The sequence below is a fragment of the Phaethon aethereus genome, assembly GCF_964289735.1.
Source record: "Phaethon aethereus genome assembly, chromosome: 1".
Lineage (NCBI taxonomy): Eukaryota > Metazoa > Chordata > Aves > Phaethontiformes > Phaethontidae > Phaethon > Phaethon aethereus.
In genome coordinates, this window is record NC_138575.1 from 48006935 (window position 1) to 48023142 (window position 16208).

Here is a 16208-nt window from a genome sequence, read left to right on the forward strand (position 1 = left end):
GTCTCCTGAGTTTTCCTGTTTCTCTCCATTGGCTGGTAATGAAGCCCCACCATTTAAATTAGATGAGATTCCTAACTGCTTAGATCCTGAATTTAGGTGAGACTAGTCTTAAGCTACTGATGTCAATGGCAAAATTATCATTATTTTCATATATTCAGAATATAATACATGCATATCTTGAATAATTGAGTTAAATAGTATACACTGCATTCATATGAATGTATAACTGCTGTCTAGATTGTAACCTACACTATACTGCCATCCAGAAAAATATGTAAGAATAATCTCTTTCAATGAAGATAGGCATGGAGAACTTGCCTATGTTAGGAGCCTGGAAACAGTAAAAAAAAGTGTCATTGTATTATACCTTCAAAAAGAAGAGATGAGGAAAGGAGCAGGAAAGAACAATCAACTGGCAGAGTCATAAGTGTGAGAGACTGAGAGACAGTTTACAGTGTCTGCTAATATATGTGTATTTTCATAAAATACGCATCTACTACAGCACAATTACATACTCATATTTCTTTCAGTAGCCCAGGAACTAAGGAAAAAAAGGCTCAGGTCTTATGTCATTCTAGATATATTTCTGCATGTGCATCTACATAATTTTTTTCATCATGGCTTTGAGAAATTAAACAGTGATGATACATTAAATTGCAGTACATATTATATATAAAACCTGGCATTACTATTATCTTTGTACAGTTTATATGCAGTATATAAACATGTTTATTATATTAATTCTGTTTGACAAAGACTGTTGCTTTTCAAGGACTGAAAATAAATTATTAGCCCTGTGGTATGCTCAATCTGAAAACATACATTTATAATGTATTAATTATAAAACACTTTCCTGTTTTATTGTCTCTCTTGTTTTTGCTTTCTGAAATATTTAATGAAGAATCCAAGAAACTATTTTAGTGATTCAGTAGGTGTATTCCCTTTGAGTTAGCCTGCACGTGTATTACAGAAGAGCTTAGAAAAAATGCCGTGGCCTTAGAGATGCTCCCATTTGAATTAATTGTTAAATCAAATTCTTGTATCATTTTTTCAAGAGGATTCAACCTCAATGGTTTGACAAGCTTTAATTAATAAAATGTTACTAAGTTCACTTTGCAACATCCATAGTCCTGATTGTTGCTCAGAATTCTTTTTAATTATTGGTAGGAAATCTTCAGCAAACTGTGCCATACAACTGAGAGATATTAGTACATGTCAGAGATATTAGTTGGGGGTGTCATATATGTTTCTTACATATAATTTGTAATTCATTAATTGTATCAATAAATTGTTGAGTTCCTCTAGGCTGAGAAGTGAGGTCTAAAAATGCAGGATAAGTCATTTTTAGGTATATTTACTCAAAAAACCTCAAATATACATGATACTGAAATAAAATGCAGGTTTTATACTGCAGGGACATGACTGTATGTGAATGATCATGTTTTTGTAATGACAAAACATACAATGCTTCAAAGTTCTTATCCTTTAATTCAGAGGTTTTTTAGAAAGGCTAAGTCAAGATTTCCAGAAATATTTTGGGGATCTGCCCAACTTTGATGTAATTTTGTAGCTCTTATTTTCCAAGGGTAGGTTCTTAGAACTCCTGGTTAAAGAATTTTAAGGTTTTTATCACCCAAATTTACTATTTTTTTCTGAAAAAATGGATGGGGTAGATTAATCCTAAACTAACTTAATTCTGTTCCTTGACAAAACAAAATGAATTAAGAAATAAAGGAAATTCTGTGGACATAGTATATCTCAGTTTAAGGAAAGCATTTGTGTACTTAAAATATTTTATGTGGTTCCATGTTGTATGTTCAAAGGGAAAATTGACTGTGGGTTAAATTCACCCAGTATTTAAAAAAAAAAAAAAGTAAAAAAAAACATATAACCTAAAGAAAGAGTAGCAGTTGTTCAGTTAGACTACCTTGCCTCTATTGATGGCCAGTACATTATGTTCTCAAACACACTAGTTTATATTCCTTCCAGAAATCATAGTTATTTTTTTATGTTCCCTGGTAACTGATCTGTCTCCTCTATTTCTTGAGGTGCTTTTTTGGGGTAGGTTGGGATTGGGTTCTTTTGTCCATTCTTGTCTGACCGGTGATAAAATGTCAATCTCTGTGGTACCTTGTGCCAGTAAGTTGCAAAAGTAAGTGTGTTAGAATGACCTTTTGCTCATTATATTTTCTGCCATTCAGTTTCACATAAACTTCCCTTGCTTTTGTGAAAAAGGACAGGAAAAAGGGTTCTTTTTCACTGATATATAATTGCTCTGTAATACACATACATGAGCCATGATGGACGGTGGCTTACAGAGTTCTGCAGGATTCAAGTATCAGTCCTACACTCATTGGGGGTTTTTTTAACTACATAAATATTGGTGTGAATTGCTGGTTATAATTTTTTGATACTTTCTGCAACACTGGTAGTGTAGTCAGCACTAAGTTGCAAGATGGACATAGAAATATTTTGCAATAATTAAAAGTAATTACTTTTTTTACACCTAGCTAGACAGGATTAATTTTTTTATCCTAATGTCCAGCTTGTGAGTAGGCTATGACAATCATCAACTCCATTCTATCATCCTAAGCTGGTTCTGGCCATGTCATGTTGGACCTTTAGATGAGTCTTTCATATATTTACACTGTCTACCTATCATGACAATTTTGTGGTTTTCTTTTCTCTGCAAATCTTAAACTTTATTTTCATTGTACTTCTTGTCTTGTGAACTGCAATCTTTTGACACGGATTTGCAGAAGCACCAGAATTTGAACGTGGAATGCAATGGGAGCTGTGACTCTAACTGTTGTTTAAAATACTGCCCAGAATTCTCAGTTCTTCTCTTCTCTGAATTCCAGTCTTTCAGGGAGCCTCTGATATCGTTAAAAAAAATGCTTTCTGGGAAAAAAATAAAAAAAATTTGGACCTCTATCTTGTAATTCTTTAATCATCCCTAGTTCAAAAAATGGCCCATAAATACTATCACCACTACAAAACGCTTATCAGTTCCATTTCTCAGATAAATTCAAACTTAACCATTCTGTTAGAGAGTGAAATTAAATTAATGACATTTAATAATGCCTTTCTTACAGCGGAAAGACTTCAAACTCAAAGAAAAAAATGAAACCCAGTAACTTTTCACTTTTGTTTTTATATCTTTTTCTCAATTCTTACTTTTCCTTTTGACAGAACCCCCACCTTGATTTTTTTTTGCCTTCTTTTCTTTTGATAATGAGAGTTCTTAGAAAGTCTTCAACTTTGTTTTAAGCAATGTATGGTACAGCTTCACTTCTTTAAAAAATTCCTGCTTTCATGCTTCTTTCTCCTTAGCATTAGTATTGTCTATATATTCTAGTTCCATAACTGCTGTCTTTCATTTAGGATTTGTAAACTCCCTGTGTTCAGTAAACATTTCATTTTTAAGCTCTCTCTTCATGCCTTTACTCTTATTTTACCAAGGGGTTTCTGGTGGTCTTTTTTTCTTTCGTTCCTTCCTTCCTTTTTTTTTTTCCCCTTATGCAGTCTGAATTAGAAGTTTGCCGTGTTATAGAAACTGAGTAACAAACATCTTAGAAACATGGTGTCAAATACAGAGGTACTTACTTAGTAGTCTTTCCAGTTTCTTGGCATTTACCTGCTTAGTAGGCTTCCTAGAATATAATGGTAAAATTTATGCTTTCTCCTTAGAAATGTGTAGGAATGCTGTAAATTTATAGAGGATATTTACAGTACAAATTACTTATTATCATCAGCAAAATGCTAAACCCAATTTACCTTAGAAATCACAACTGCTGCAACAATTTTAAGAATAAAGCTGTCTCTTCTGTAAGCCACATCTGGTTATATAACCACATGGATGTTAGTGGACAAGCATTTGGACAAGATAGTGACATGATTCTGTACTATTAATATTTTTGTGCAAAGAAAATGAAGGAATAAAATGGATGAGAAAGTGTTCTACAGTTCTGAAGTAATTAAAATTTACCAGGCTGTGATACCTAGGAGAAAAGCATTAATATTATTTTGAACATCCTTTCAACATAATATTTTTTGTACCTCTGTACATCTTACAAAATATGCCTCAGAAAAAACCTGTCGATCCACCATACATTAAATCATAGCATATATTTACATGGTCAGAGGAAAACAGTTAGAAACTAATTAAACCTGTATTATAGGCTGAAAGAATGCAAAATAGCCTCAGTCTGGAAACCATTAGGTGTGTTCAAATAGAATGGTACCTAGGCAAAAAGCCATGCAGAGAGATGGGATAATTTAGCAGTGGCACAACTCTATATGAATTTGAAGTTCTTTAATGACTTCCAAACAAGAGCTTGCTCGTATTCTACAAACTTATGGTGCAGGTAGATAAAGCTCATAATCTTAATGTTGTGTCACATCCAAATTTTTCATCTGACATTCATGCTGTCTTTTAAATAATCAGAGAGAAAAATCACTATATTAGAAATTAAGAAATCAGTACAACACTCTTAATTCTATTTTAAACATTCTTCAGTATACTGAGCTTTACTTGATGTCCTATATGTGAAAATATACATCACGATGGAACTTGCTCATCTGCAGACATAGGTACTAAAACCTTCTTTTCTGTGTATGGTAAATGTATGGTGCTGCTAAGATACATTTTATCCATGAGAGAAAATATATGACTGCAGATTCAAGAGTTTTGGCTTTTTTCCCAGTTCTGTCACTAGCCTGTGAGTTGATATTAGGAATGTCATTTTGAATCTATATACATCAATTTTCCTATCTGCAGAAATACTAATCACAATATATACCATCCTTGAATAATGTTTATGTACCTGCTGATGAAAGGATGACGGCATCATTATGTTTAACTGTTAGGAAAGAGAATGGGCCTCCTCCTCATTTGTGAACTGGATAAACTATTTGGAAGCTGCCATGTCAACAAAGGAGTAATGTTACAGATGGGTATACACAGGTACAGCCATGCAAACAACAAATTAGTTACAGTATGGTGACAAAATCAAGGGAGATGTCAAATGGTGGGATGATTAACTCACAAAATAAACATAACTGGTGACAATGTAGGTCTGACTCATTCTTTCTTAAATTCATTAACTATTTTTTTTTCTTAACTGGGGAGATGTTGTATTGAGTAACAATAGAAGTGCAGTAGTCCTTCAAGAAACATTACTACAAATTCAACAGTTTATAATGATGAAACTAGGAAAAATCAGGTATGTACCATGAATTTCTTTCCAGTATAGATATGAATCCTGTGTTTGGAAATGAAGTCAATCAGCATAGGTGTCACTGTTTATGTATGCAGAGAGCTATTTATTCTAATATTATCTGCTTGAGAAGAAAGCTTCTCTCAAAAATGTACATAAAATCAGGAGGGTAAAAGCGAATTTCTGAGATGAAGTCCTGGCTTAATTAAAGCCAGTAAGCCAGATTTCGGTATCATACATGCATCTAATACACAATGCGAAAAACATCTATTTTTTACTGGGGTTATTTTTCTGTTCACAGATGTATCTGAGTATTTCCCTGTTCTTGCAGTATGCAATCTTAATAACTTACATTTTTTTAAAATATAAAGAAACACACAGGTAGGCCTGGCTTATCAGTGTAATTTCATTGATTTCTGTGCTCAAGTATTTTAAAAATTCAACTAGTAGTGAGTGTGATTAAGAAGAAGAAAATCTGGACCAGGAAAGTACTTGTGTATAATTTTGCATGATGAGAATATTCATGCATGCAAATATTCTGCAGGAGCAGAACTTTTTTCTATTTGTTAAACGCAGCTGAGAGATACTGCTTTCCTAAGCATTTGAAATTATTATGGAGATGCATATATATTTTTCTATGTATTAGTTAACTATTGAACAGCACATACCTAATCTTTTTGAACAAACTACAGAATGATAATTTACAAGATGCTGCTTAATTCACTTTGAGGTTACATATTTTAAAAATTACCTAAATGCAAATTTTAAAAGGCACTTAGAACTTGCTTTTATTACATTTAACAGGCTAGGGAGAAAAATGTTACATTATCTCATGCAGTTTCATCATCTGTGTTTTGAATTATGAAAACAGTTCAAGAACTATGTATAACAGATACACAGAGGCTTTTCCAAAATTTTAAGTCCATAATTTTACAGCCTGATAGTATTTTAGTAGCTTTTGGATGTTCTTGGGGAGGGGTGTTTTGTTTTTTTTTTTAAGAGAAACCAGGTTAAAAAAAAAAGGAGAAAATCCATTCTGAGACATTGACTTACATGTAAGTATCCAGTTGGAACCTTGGAACCATTAGACCCACCACAAGGATTTCTGTTATATGAAATGAGTAAATAATAACAATTTTAGATTACCTTTGCTGTGGTATAGTAGCTTCAAAAATAGTAGCTTCAAAAATATTTCTCAAGTCATTGCACAGAAAGACCCAGTAATGAATGTTGAGCTACTCCAGAGTTGTTGCATTGGATAGCAAATGTGTCTATAGATTTTTTTCCCCAAGACAATGTTTCTTTCTTCATTTTTTTTCCTTCTGATTTATCTCTTTTTCATAGCTGATTTATCCACACTTGTGTTCCCTAATCCTTTCTTTTACTATGAACAGTTCTTGTTTCTGCTCCTCCAACTTCTTATTCCAACATGAGCTTCCTCTCCCAGCCACTCTTAGGCTTCCTTTCCACATTCACCGTGGTATCTTGTGTTTGTTTCCACAGATCTTTGTCTGATTACCTTTTTCGTCTCTCTCTATTCTCTTTTGTATCCTAATATTCCTTGCCAGTATTCCTCAGATTTGTCATCTCCTAGTTAAAATCTCCTCCAAGTTTGGCCTGATTTAGTGTACTATTTAGGCAGATCTTGAGTCCAGACTCTTAATATACTTATTCTCTGTATCCTTTCACCTGTATTTTCACTTCTTTTAATTATGTAAATTCTGAGAATTAGGGCACATCTAGTGCCCCTTAATCCATCTTCTCTATTCTTCCTCAGTTCCCCTTTGCCAATTCACAACTTTCTTCTTCCCCGCATTTGCTCTCTGCTCTCAGTGTCAGTCTATTTGTCAAGTCATTCTAGTCTTGTGCCAGCTATGTCAGGGTATTATTTGCCAAGTTAGCCTTAATTTGTCTCACCTTAACTCCAACTCAGTCTCATTGCTCTCTCAGGTTTTAATTCCAACCCTCAGCCTCTTCTCTTGGTCTCCTTCCTGTAGGAGCTTTGGTTCATATCCTGTCCATGATTCCTGTAGCTAGGCTCCATCTACCACAGAGAGCATGAATCAAGCAAGCTCTTAAGTTTTCTGACCTAGCATGATCTTCAACACTATTTTTAGGAATAGTCTTGCTTAGTTCCGTGTAACATAATGGTAAAGGGCATTTCCATGCTGACTGATTTTAGGGAATATAGCCAAAAAAATCAAGAACGTCTCCTCTGATCATGTAGGAACTTCAATTTGTATATGCTTTCTCCAAATTTAGACAGATCCTAAAAGCAAGGCTCTGTTACTTGGCCGACTTCACATTCCCTCTGCAAAGGGCAACATAAATATTTCAAATATTTTCTTAGAAGTGACCGACCTTTCAGAAAACGTCGGCTGAAGACAGATACTCAGTATGTAAAATTTAATTTTAAATGGTCAAAATTGGGGAAATAGATAAGGAACTAAAAAGCAAAAGAAATATTAGGGTATAATAACCAATGGTGCTAAAAGCCCTGTTTGTAGTTAAGAAAATGTTGTATTTTACAGGGACATTTTTTTGAGCATTATGTTTATTATGTTATTTATTTTAAGTGTGTAGAATAGCAATTAATAAATGTTTATAACTTATTCTTGTAAATGCTTATCTATGTGAATTCCTTCATGTGACTGAGTCACTTTTTAGAGTTCAGATATTCAAGTATGTAACTGTCAGCATGATCTGGTTAGAACAGCATCAATGTTTGATAAACAAATGTATTTAAGTTCATTGTTTCTATAAAATTTTAAGATTAGTCTCTAGTCCAAGCAACTTGAAGTCAAGGAGATCTACAAACAAAATTAATTATTTGCTTTAAAAAAATAAATTAATCATGAGTATGTTTTATCTTCAAATCCCCATACGGAAAGGAGATATATCTTTACATATTATGTTAGATTTTGTATAAGAATCTCCTGAGGCTTCTCAATACTATTCAAATGTACGTGTGAAATACAAAAATTTAATGTAAAATTGCAATACAATAAATTTTTTTTTGTTTTGATGAAAAAAATGCAACTTTAAAAAAATGTGTAATCCAACTTCAATATAGCCATAAGTAACATTATTAAAAAATAACTTTTCTGAGATTGTAGCATTTACCTTTTTCACAGACCTGCTGAACCTAACTTCTTTCCAGAGCTTAAATTGATGTAAACGCTTTGCTGCTAAGGATTCGTTCTGGTCACTTTCATTAAAATGTTGAAGTTTTTTCTCCATGCTTTCTTACGCTGTATTTACTCTTAAGTAATACAATATGGTAAAGACTTTGAAATAAATTATATCTCCAGACACACGATGTTAGGTGGATCGATAAATGCCCTATGACGTCTACTATACATCATAAAATTTCTATCATAACCTGTTTAACAAAGCTTTTCTTCTTGGACACCAAGAATTTCATTCAAAGCATTTTACATATTGCATTACTTATCAAAACAGAGGATATGTAAACCTTGACATTTGTTAAAAGACCCAGGCTTTAACCAAAAAAGACCAGAACAAATCAATAGCAGAAAACAGATTAAACAACAGAAAAGTGACTGCTTAGAAATAGAAGCATGTTAACTTAACCCAAGACAAGCTTTCAGCACATACTCAGAAGAAATGGTTATTTGATATATACAGGCACCTGAAAATCTCTCAGACTATACTGGAGCTTCATATAGTCAAATATTAGAATTAAATGAAAGTACAGTAAATAACTGTTACAGCCTGTCTTCCAAAGCCTAGTTTGGGATGGGAGAAATTAAATCGCTTTTCTTGGCTAAGATTTTGTTCCCATATGAGTGGGTATTAGAATAACTGTATATCATGTTAGATTATACTTAATACACTTGCCAGGTTCTATTTAATTCTAGTACCAGTAATGGTAATATATATATTGTTGTTGTCAAAAATATCAGTACTTTATAGAGTAAAACCGATGTGATAGCTCTAATTTATACTTAGCAAAGATACTTACATATGGGCTTGAAAAAATGTGAATGTTTCTGTTACCTTTGGGTAAGGCCTGCTACAAATACACTCATGGAACATACCATGAAAAGAAAGTACTATGATCATGCTTACAATTATTCATAAATCACAAGTACACATGTGCATACCTATGTGTGCATGTATGCGTATTAATGAAATACATGCCTTACAGATCTCTTTATAGGAAAATATGACTGTAGATGTCACCTTTTATTTTACCAGTCAAAAAGTTCTGATTATTCACTCATATATGCTAATACATGAAACATTCGTTTGTAAGACACATCGGAGTCTAGGGAAAAATGAAGGTATCGCAAACCCAAGCTTGCTGTAAAAACTGTTCACATCATTAGTAATGCAGTAAGAGAAAGATACAAGCTCTCAGAGAAAAAATTACTGAGGTGTAAAGTAAGACTTTCAAATAAAATACACCCTGAAGAACAGTTAAACAACCTCACAGAGTTTTTTAATGTTTTAGTAATACTTGAATATCTGACCTTGCAGCACTTCAGGTGTCTGCTTGGTGGAACATTTTTTAAAGTGCAAAATGTTTTCATTTGCTATCAATCATTGTTTTTTTGGTGAATCTTTGCTTTATTTTTCTGTACATTGAACTAAGGATCCTGCCTACTTTTTATCATTTTCTCCTCTTTTCTCAAAATAAAAAGTCTCATAAAGCGGTAAAATTGCACAACTTCCCTTGAGCAGGTATAAATGTATTTACATCCAAGGAGAAGTAAGCACAATAAATATAAGTAATGACAACAAATATAAGTGAAACAAATATTATAAGGATTCAGTTACCTATTAATTTTAATAGTGTATTTTTGTTTGGGTTTGGGTTTTTTTTTAGAAAAACAAGACTGTATTTTTAAGGAACATTTCTAGGTTCGGTCTCTTAATTCAAAGTGACATTGTCATACCTTACCAGACTCTCTTGTCTTCCCTCATCCCCTTGACCTACACAAAATTCTAACCAATTGCTAGTGGAGCTGTCTTTATTGAATATTTCTGAAGAAAAACATTGCCTAGTTGAATAATGTAGCATCAGAAAACCTGTTGTAAACACAGGTATTGATGACAAAATAATTGAGTTTTAGTTTTAATTTATATGTTGTTTTTTTGCTTCTTGCAAAACTCTACCTAGATGTTTCCTTTTTACCTATGTACAAAGCTGCTCTTACTTCACCACAAGAGTGTTCATACCTAGATTTTCATTGAAATAGAAAAAGACAGGAATTAAAAATAAGCCTAGTGATTTGTGGGCAGATGTATGATCAATCAGGTAAGTCCTATATTTGCAATGCATTCCATTCCTGTATTTTCATTTTTGCTTTCTGTTTGTTCTTCCATTAAACTCTAGGAGAAAGAACTGCAATAAAAACCTTGCTTGTATTTGACTAATGCCTTCATTGTAAATGAGGTGTTTCTTTGCTTTATGACACATTTTTTAACCATAGTTAATATTTAAGCCACCAACAATCTGTAAGTATAATGTCTGAGAATTAGGTATAATATGAAAAGAAGTAAACTTCGCTATGCTTATATGCTGGTCTGGTTCATATCTATGTTTGAAAATTCTTCTTAAGAGGAAGAATTGTTGGATCTCCATGCCAGTTCTGTCTTTCATCACTCCAGTTAGACCGATAACTGGAACAGCAATGCTGATAATAATACCCATCTCTTAGTACTAGTTGGTAGATGTCAAAAGTGCTTTATCAGAAGAACAAGCCTAACTATGCCCATTTCAAAGAGAGGAAGATGGGACATAAAAAGTGAGTGATTTACAGTGACTTACAATAAACTTGTCTTGTAGATATTTCACTCTAAATTAGTTGATCCTGCAATGGTTTTATTTTATTTGGCTGGAAGTGCTGAGAACTGTGTGAAGGATGGAAAGAAAGAATACAGAGTAGTTTATGCTTTGATTCAGTTTGTCTAGGTCACTACTGTATAGTAAAGTTTAAAGCAGACCCTAGGAAATCTAACCAGCACTTCAGGTTAGGTAAAGAGAGCTGTGACAGTCAGACTACGGGATAGCCTCTAATTTGTTAAACCTGCATTCAAGGGAGCAGAGTAGAGTAGATACTCTACACCTTTAGAGTATCTGGGATTTTATGAAAATACCTTCAGGCTGAGGAAGTTATCCTGTTCTATTACTGAGGGTCTACAAATCCTGAGCTATGATTCTCACAGACATCTAAAACTTTGTTTTGTCAGACAGCTTATATGCACTCAAGTTTAATAAGTTATTACATTTTACTCACAAAATATTTGACTACCCTCTAAACAATGCATAAATCAGTTACAACTAAAAATAAAATTTAAAAAATTGTGAACTTTTGACTCTGAAGTTTAGACAAGCACAATTCATGCTATGACAGATTGGCTTTTATACTGCCAAAATAAAAGGATATATTAGTAATTTATGAAAACTATTCACAAGTTTCTTGTAGCAAATTACAGCAAGTCTTTGGGGATTTTTTTATGGAATAATAATACACATGTCATACTAATGGAAGGACAATAGATCCCTTCCAATGAATTGCATATAGTTATAAGTGGAAAGCCAGAAAACCTACATTTACAAATTTCTAAAATCCATCATGAAAATAATACTTAGCAGTACAGATAGGTTCATAAACAAGTGAGATCATTAGTCCAGAAATAATCCAGATTAGGCAGTTTGAATGTGGTTGACTTCCTCTTTTGCTACATTGACTTTATAACTTTTAAACTAGTTTCCAAATTTATTTATGATGTTTTTGTTCTGGCATTTGTATTTGTTCTGTTTTTAAAATAATGTAATAAAAAATATTTTGTCAAAATATAGAAATAAATAACTGGTACATCTAGTTTCTGTTAGCATTGATACAACCTTGAAAGATGAGTGCATAGGAAAGTCGGCCTCAAACATAATTTAGCCCTAAACTGCTTTTCCAATCTAAACATTCAATAGCTATTTCCCTCCCCCGCCTTTTTTTATCAAAGAACATATTCGAGTCTTAATTCTTTTATTGTTTAACAATGTAACTTCAGAATACCTCTCTTTAAATTAAAGAAGGCTTTTTTTTTTTAATTAATACCCTGTTAGATTTATTTTGAAGTTTCACTAAACCATTTAAGTTACTAATTTGAGGGTTTCAGCCTTCAGTGAATACAGTATGGTTCCCAGTCAAAAGAATTAATGGAAATTTTACTGCTTGATTAAATAAATTCATTCTTTGCTCTCTAACAAAAGCCTTTTTGCACCAGAGGTAACTGCTACCATTTGAGGTGTTAAACAAAAAGATACAAAGGCAAGGAAACTGGGAGTCCTGTAAAAGCAAGACATTAGTATTTTAAACCTCTATCAGGTAGAGATAAAGTTATACATTTTAAGGAAAAAAAAAATATACTACATCTGTAGAGCCATAAGAAAACAAACAGAAATCATGTTAAAAATACTTGAAAGCTCTTGATTGCAAAAAGATAGAACTATTTAGTAAGATATATTTGCAATAATTCAAGACTTCATTAAAAAAAACATGGAACTGTAGGCTGGGAAATGCTCCTGACATTTAGATCTAGGAGACTACAGAAGAGAGACATTTTTGTCATCCATGAGAAAACAAAGAAGTTCTTACTGTTTGGAAATTCATAGCTATGTTGTATATATTAGTAGATAGAATTACATTCAGTAATATGATCTAAGCTGTTTTTTTTTAGTTTTTGGGACTATTTATTGTGAGAAATTTAATTTTTCTATTAAAAAGTACTAAAAAGTTAAAATATCAAAAATACTAAAAATATGTAGTTAGTAATCTTTGATAGGTGGCAAAAAGATATCTGTAGAATTTTTATTTGATAAGGTAGCGTGCTAATTTTTTACATATTTATAAGCTGCTGTACTGTGAACACCATATCGTTCTCTTGCAAAGTTTGAGTTGTCTTCCACAGATGCTTTCTTCCTTACAGATGTCTAAGAAAGGTATTTCCATCTGTAAACTGGTGGTTTGTGTAAAATAAACATCATACCTTCGGTCAGGTCTACTGGTTATTTTATTTAAATCATTGTCTGAAGTATTTTGTGGAACCTATTGTTGAAATTACTCAAGCGTCTGTATGCACGACAATGCAAGTTATTATTTCACATATTTCTATGTGTGCTTAAACTTGCTGGGGCACCATTCAGCATCAAAGTTTAAGTATTCCTGGGCTTTGAAAAAAAGAAATCTCTCTTTTATTTGGTCTAATATAGTAAAACAATAACTTGTTAATTAGATATATCTTCTGAACTAGTTCTCCACGAGCTTGAAGGACGAATGATGTTACTAATTTCTCTGTCAAAAGCATTGCTTATCTCTATATGTGTTTAAAATATATCCAAAATGGAAGACATTGGCACTTTTAAAAAAATTATAGTTTTGTGTAGTAATTCTGCTGTCTATTTTGGTAAGGTGTTTTTTAAAAAGTACTACCTTGTGAAAATACTTGTATTACTTTTAAAACAGTGAGTAATACATAATTATAAAAGTTGTGTGCTATCAAATTAGACATGTTAATGTAAATTATTATCTTAAAAATAATATGATGCAGTGAAAATTAAGGAGTTTGGTTTGGTTGTTTTTTAATTTCACGTGTCTGTTTATTATTTAGAAAAGAGTATATCTACTCCAGAAAAATCATGTCTGGGTCCATCTCATAAAGAACGGATATCATTTCGAGACAATCCAGTGCAGCTCAGCGGAGGATGGGGAGCAGGCAAAAAAAGGCAAAAATTTAAAAATATTAGCTGAATATTGGAGATAATTTAACTAGTTGATTTAATCAAATATGGAGAGCATATGGAGAGCTGTTTCTTTTTAAGCATGTGAATATCAATTTTTGGATTCTCCTCTATTACCAATATAAACAGTTTCAGTTAACTACATTTAACGTATTTTATTACACATGGTTACAGTGGTTTGGGGTTGGTTTTTTCTTTTGGTCAAAGTATTTTATACCTGTCAGTAAGTTATCATAGTTTGTGTTTTCAATTGCTTATACATTCATGTGGTGTAGAATGCAGAACTGATTAACCCTACAAGGATTGTTGTACGATGAATAAGTTTAGGCTTGCTTATAAGAACTGGTTGAGATGTGCAAATGTATTAATGGTTCACGCTCATGTGATGTATGTCACGTATCAACACACTGAATTCTCATTTTCTCACAAATAAAGTACATGCTTGCAAACCGTGTTGTGAGCTGTAACAGCCAGCAATGCCATTCTTAGAGAAGCCTGTTTAGAGTATTTTACTGAAGCAGCAAAAATTCGCAGCAACCTACAAATGGTGCGGGTGCACTTCTCTTTTCTTAGTAATATGAGGAGTCCTCTAGAGCTTTCATTCTGAACTATGGTCATAATATGATAAAACAACCTGTTTCAGGAACTTCTAACTTCCTAGAGGGATAAATTAAAAAAAAAAAATTTACTACGTTCTCATTTTGTTTTGGGCTATTGTAACGTTATATCTACACGACACTGTTAACCCAATTTTATTTGTTTGTGTAGCCAGACTCCTTCAGACCCATGTGTAGAAGTTTTGCGGTGCAAAGAGATCTAGAGAAAGAGAAGAAATCAACTATTCATGGGTATCTAACTTGTCACTTCTAGTGAATGCTTTGTCCGTCAACATACAGGACAGCAAATATTCCTTGATTTGAAAGCCTAACATTATTTTAATGTTTTCCACTTTGAGGGTAGAAGTTGCTAATTGGATCTAGAGAAGTCTGTCTTTGGTATTTCCTCATCTATTTTTCCCAATATTGTGAAGCCTCAGCCCCCTACAGACTGAGAGACGTGGGGAGGGTAATGGGGCTTGAAACTTCAGTCAGTAAAGAACATAAATTCTTGTGTTGTGGGTGTTTTTAAAATGTACTTAAATTACACATTACATTATTTTGTGAGGTGCTTTTTATGCTAACGCACACATATGACTATCATTTGAAAGCAGTTATCTCCATTTTTGTAATACTCACATGCATTTTCAGATTAAAAGATGGATGATCTTATGGAAAACCTCCAGTAAATAACCTTGCTCATTTGAATCAGCGTGCTGGTTTTTATTACCATTTTACTTTTGAAAAGTCTGAGCAGCCTACTTCAGAAATGGTTTCTTTACCTTTCTGAGGAATGATGATCAGTGAAAGTTGCTGGGCCTGACTATACAGAAATGCTGTGATTGTCAGCAGGGTGTAAAATACAACTAGATGCTTATGTTATCAACTTAGTTTCACAATGTATGTAGGAAGTGTTAAACTGAATTTCCAGTTCTGCTATATGACTTTGAAATGTCACCCCCAAAGACTGGAGTTTCTGTGTTTTCAATTGTATCATCAAGGATATGTTTTGTAGGAAAAACTTCATTAATTCAAAATGTCTGCCACTGTACTGTGGTCAGTAAATAGATATACCACTGTTACGGGTGTTAACTGGAGTTCAAAATGCAAAATCAAGCAGTTCACAGTTTAATGCTTCTTGCAGATTATTCCCTCTCTTTGTCTAGAGTATCCATAATATACTGCACATCACCACAGCTGTGAATGAGACATTTGTATTTCAGATTTCGTAAATATTTCTATACTATCTCTGTCTACCTCTATATCTAAAAAAGATCTGCTGTATAAAAGTCATCACACCTGATCTCTTTTTCTTTTCAGGTGTTTCTGAATGAGAAGTACCTCCAAGCCTAAATAAAATGTTTTGGTAACATTTAAAGGCATTTTATTCTGCAAAGAGAAAATAGTAGCTTTTTAACATACAATTTACTAAATTACAAATTGGAGTGACAATATTCGCTGACATGCCTTTTCAGGTTCATAATATGCTTAGTCTGCTATTCTATAAGTTGATATTGTCATGCATAGGTTAAGTAGCATACCCAACAGAAATTAAGTTATAAAGTATGCCAAAATATGTTGCTGTTTTCATTATGTAACATTGCAATGTGTAATAGGATGATGTCT

The 16208-nt window shown here is 32.9% G+C and overlaps 1 protein-coding gene across 1 annotated transcript in view; it reads left to right on the forward strand.

The window, feature by feature from the left end:
• The window catches only part of LRRIQ1 (leucine rich repeats and IQ motif containing 1), a gene marked incomplete at both ends in the record, with an annotated part of 111745 nt that extends 97749 nt beyond the window's left edge, over positions 1-13996 (forward strand). The window contains one exon of the mRNA XM_081998320.1: positions 13857-13996. Coding sequence (XP_081854446.1) covers positions 13857-13996 — 140 coding nt within the window. The remainder of the gene's footprint in view (positions 1-13856) is intronic.
• Positions 13997-16208: the final 2212 nt, after the last annotated feature.